We start from the raw sequence: 3,112 nt of genomic DNA on the forward strand, positions 1-3,112 counted from the left end.
TCAGCGCACGCAGAGCATGCTTCACTCATGACTCAGGGAGAGCAGTTACAGCATTTTGCAGCCTTGAGAATGGAGAGGTGTCGGTTTTAATTCTAATTAAAATTAACAAAATCAGTTTGAATAAAGCTTTGTTGTGATTTTTATTTTTTTTATTTTTTACTATAAATCTGCCAAATTCTCATCTTGAAAACGGCTCTACTGGGCGTTTTTGTCAACTTTTTGCCCTAGATCTAGATTTGAGGACATTTTAGCTGTCCAGTCCTGCAGCCCTTTGATTTAATAGCATCTTAGAGTAATAACGTACTCTTTTATTTCTAAATTTCAAGATTTTTTAAATGCTGTCTAAAGTGACAGGAAAATTTAGGGATCTGGGGAGTTTTGAAATGAGAAACATGCAGGAAGAGCTTGGATTACTAATGGATTAAAAAAAAATAAAGGTTTTAATAGCGATTCCACAACATCTTTATGTTGATGTATTTAAGGAAAATTAAAGACCTACGCCAATGATATTTTGATTATGTTTTGGGGGAAGTGGTTTTACATTTTAGTTGTCCTTGTCATTGTAATCCATTTTACAGTATTTTATTTATGTGCAAATAAAAAAATGAAAACAAATCTTTTTTTCAAATCGAGGTGAATCAGGAGTAAACAAAAACATGTTATGTGCAAACTACAGTCGGCAAGCCACAAGCTCCTGCTCCATTCTGTTGCATCCACTTACAGACAAATAAATCCAATAAAGTTATTTTTTCCTCATCTGAGCTGGGATTCGGCTGGATAGCTCAGATTTTCATGGCCACTTTTGCTTCACTTGTAATGTTAAGTTGGGGTTGTGAGGGGCTGTAAGCTAACAAGAGAGTGCAAACAAAGGGATGATGGGAAATGAGTGCAGGCTTACTCCACACCAACAGTTCCGCCTACAACTAAAAAGTGAATTTCTGATGCAGCTCTGCAGAAAATGTCCTATAACGACTTTGGCTTTGACTAAAAACAACATGATTATATATTAAAAAAAAACAAAAAAAACAATGAAAATGCTTAAAAAATAGATCATAAGATGATTGGACCAGGATTTTAAAAATGTGAAAGTTACAGAATTACAAGCCTTTGTGGAGGAGTTTTAAACCTTGTTGTCTCTTGTTCTGCAGAGCCTGAGCATGAGCTCTTCCTGGTTTACGGCAAAGGCCGTCCTGGCGTAATAAGAGGCATGGATATGAATGCCAAAGTCCCGGATGAGTACATGATCCCAATCGAGAACTTGATGAACCCCAGAGCTCTGGACTTCCACGCTGAAAGCGAGTTCATTTACTTCGCCGACGCCACCAGCTACATCATTGGCCGACAGAGAATAGATGGAACCGAGCGGGACATCATCATGAAGGAAGGTATGGAGAACTCAGAGCGTATTTCCCGGCTGTGTTCTCTCAGATCAGTCCTGAGTATGACTGTTTTTGTCTCAGGGATCCACACTGTGGAGGGGATTGCTGTGGACTGGATGGCTGACAACTTGTACTGGACGGATGATGGACCCAAGAAAACCATCAGTGTGGCTCGGCTGGAAAAAGCGTCACAGACTCGGAAAACTCTCATCGAAGGCAAAATGACTCACCCTCGCGCCATTGTGGTGGATCCACTTCATGGGTAAGGGCGGATGAAAGGAGGAGGTGAAAGGAGGAGGTGTAGAGGATGGAGTTTCATGTCTTTGAATGAAAGCAGCAAACTGTAACTGTAGAGTCATTTCACTTGGTCATGTGTTTCTGTTTGGACTGTGGATCGTTGCGATTCACTGATCATGACCAACAATTTACAGATCAAGCTAAAAGTTTCATTCTATATTATAAAAGCAATTTGTTAAACATTTTTAGGGTTTCCACAGCAAAATGAATCCCATTTTCCAGATGTAATTTTCTATTTTTGCATGATTTTATGACTATTTTGAGAATACAACATGAAAAAATGACAAAATAAAGGTAGTGTCCGATAGGGGATGTTGTGCTGCTTAATATGATACCGAATAGGAAAACAAGTAGTCTTTCAAATTCAAAATACAGAGATAGATGCAAAAGTAGACAAAAACTGAGTTTTGGTCCTATAAGTTTCAAAGAGTTAAAATACATATAAACAAATAAGATGATAAAATTTAGGGTGTATTCAGACTGAACATATTCGGTTTGCTTAAAGTCAACCAGAGTTTATTTACCCCGATAATTGAGAACAAGTCCTCAGTCTAACCGGCAGTCTGAATACAGACCAAACGCAGGGTTCAGGACTCGGTCCAGACCAAAGGATTATTCTAGTCTAAATAGGACGTACGGAAAATTAAAATATCATGTATTTAACACCATCATGTGTTCTTTTTGTTTAAAACAAGTGATCAAAATCAATAAACCACAACAGATATGAACTAAAAAAAATTGAAAGAAAGAAAAGATTTAAACAATGTTACACTCTAACGTCTTCCAAACTTCCTAGTCAACTTCAGAAGTAAACAAAAAATAAATATCTCTGTTGTTTTTATCATTTAACAATAAATCTTTAAAAGTTTTTCTTACTTCTTCCATCTTAAAGTTTTGCTGACTACAGTCTCAGTAGATCGATGGCAAGAACAAAGTAAATGAAGACACAGCAAAAACCTACGAAAAATGACTGTAGAAAACACTCACAGTGCTTTAATCGAAACAGTGTTTCTGACAGATATGTTTTATGATTCGCTTTTTAGAAACACTTTAGATAAAGTGCTGCTGCAAAAAACTCAATATAATGTTGACAAAGATAGTTCACGCATTTGTTAAGCTTGTAAACAGTTTATTAATATGGACTTTGTAGGCAATGGTCTTACTTTAAATGGTAATGAATCTTACTAAGTATGTTAAATCTTATTTGGCTTATTGTGCTAATAAATATCTTACTAACAGCCTGTAAACAAAAGCATTACATATTTTTTTTAAACTAACCAACAAAGTCCTACATTTTAGACTTTTACAGACGCCTTCCGGTACGACTTTTATTCATACACGGTCATCTAATACAGTTTCATAATACTCCTCATTTTCAAAATCATCATATTTTTATTAGAATTTTCAACAATTTTTAAAGTTAATTTTTTTTTTTT

At 35.9% G+C, this 3,112-nt stretch overlaps 1 protein-coding gene across 1 annotated transcript; it reads left to right on the top strand.

Annotated features, from left to right (window-relative positions):
• Positions 1 to 975: 975 nt before the first annotated feature.
• Positions 976 to 1,661, top strand: LOC112142034 (prolow-density lipoprotein receptor-related protein 1). The gene is made up of 2 exons (XM_024265273.2): positions 976 to 1,385; positions 1,461 to 1,661. Exons 1-2 carry the CDS (start codon positions 1,208 to 1,210, stop codon positions 1,643 to 1,645), a joined length of 363 nt encoding a protein of 120 aa, XP_024121041.2. The 5' UTR covers positions 976 to 1,207; the 3' UTR covers positions 1,646 to 1,661.
• The last annotated feature ends 1,451 nt before the right edge of the window (positions 1,662 to 3,112 follow it).

The sequence above is a fragment of the Oryzias melastigma genome, unplaced genomic scaffold, assembly GCF_002922805.2.
Source record: "Oryzias melastigma strain HK-1 unplaced genomic scaffold, ASM292280v2 sc02693, whole genome shotgun sequence".
Taxonomy (NCBI): domain Eukaryota; kingdom Metazoa; phylum Chordata; class Actinopteri; order Beloniformes; family Adrianichthyidae; genus Oryzias; species Oryzias melastigma.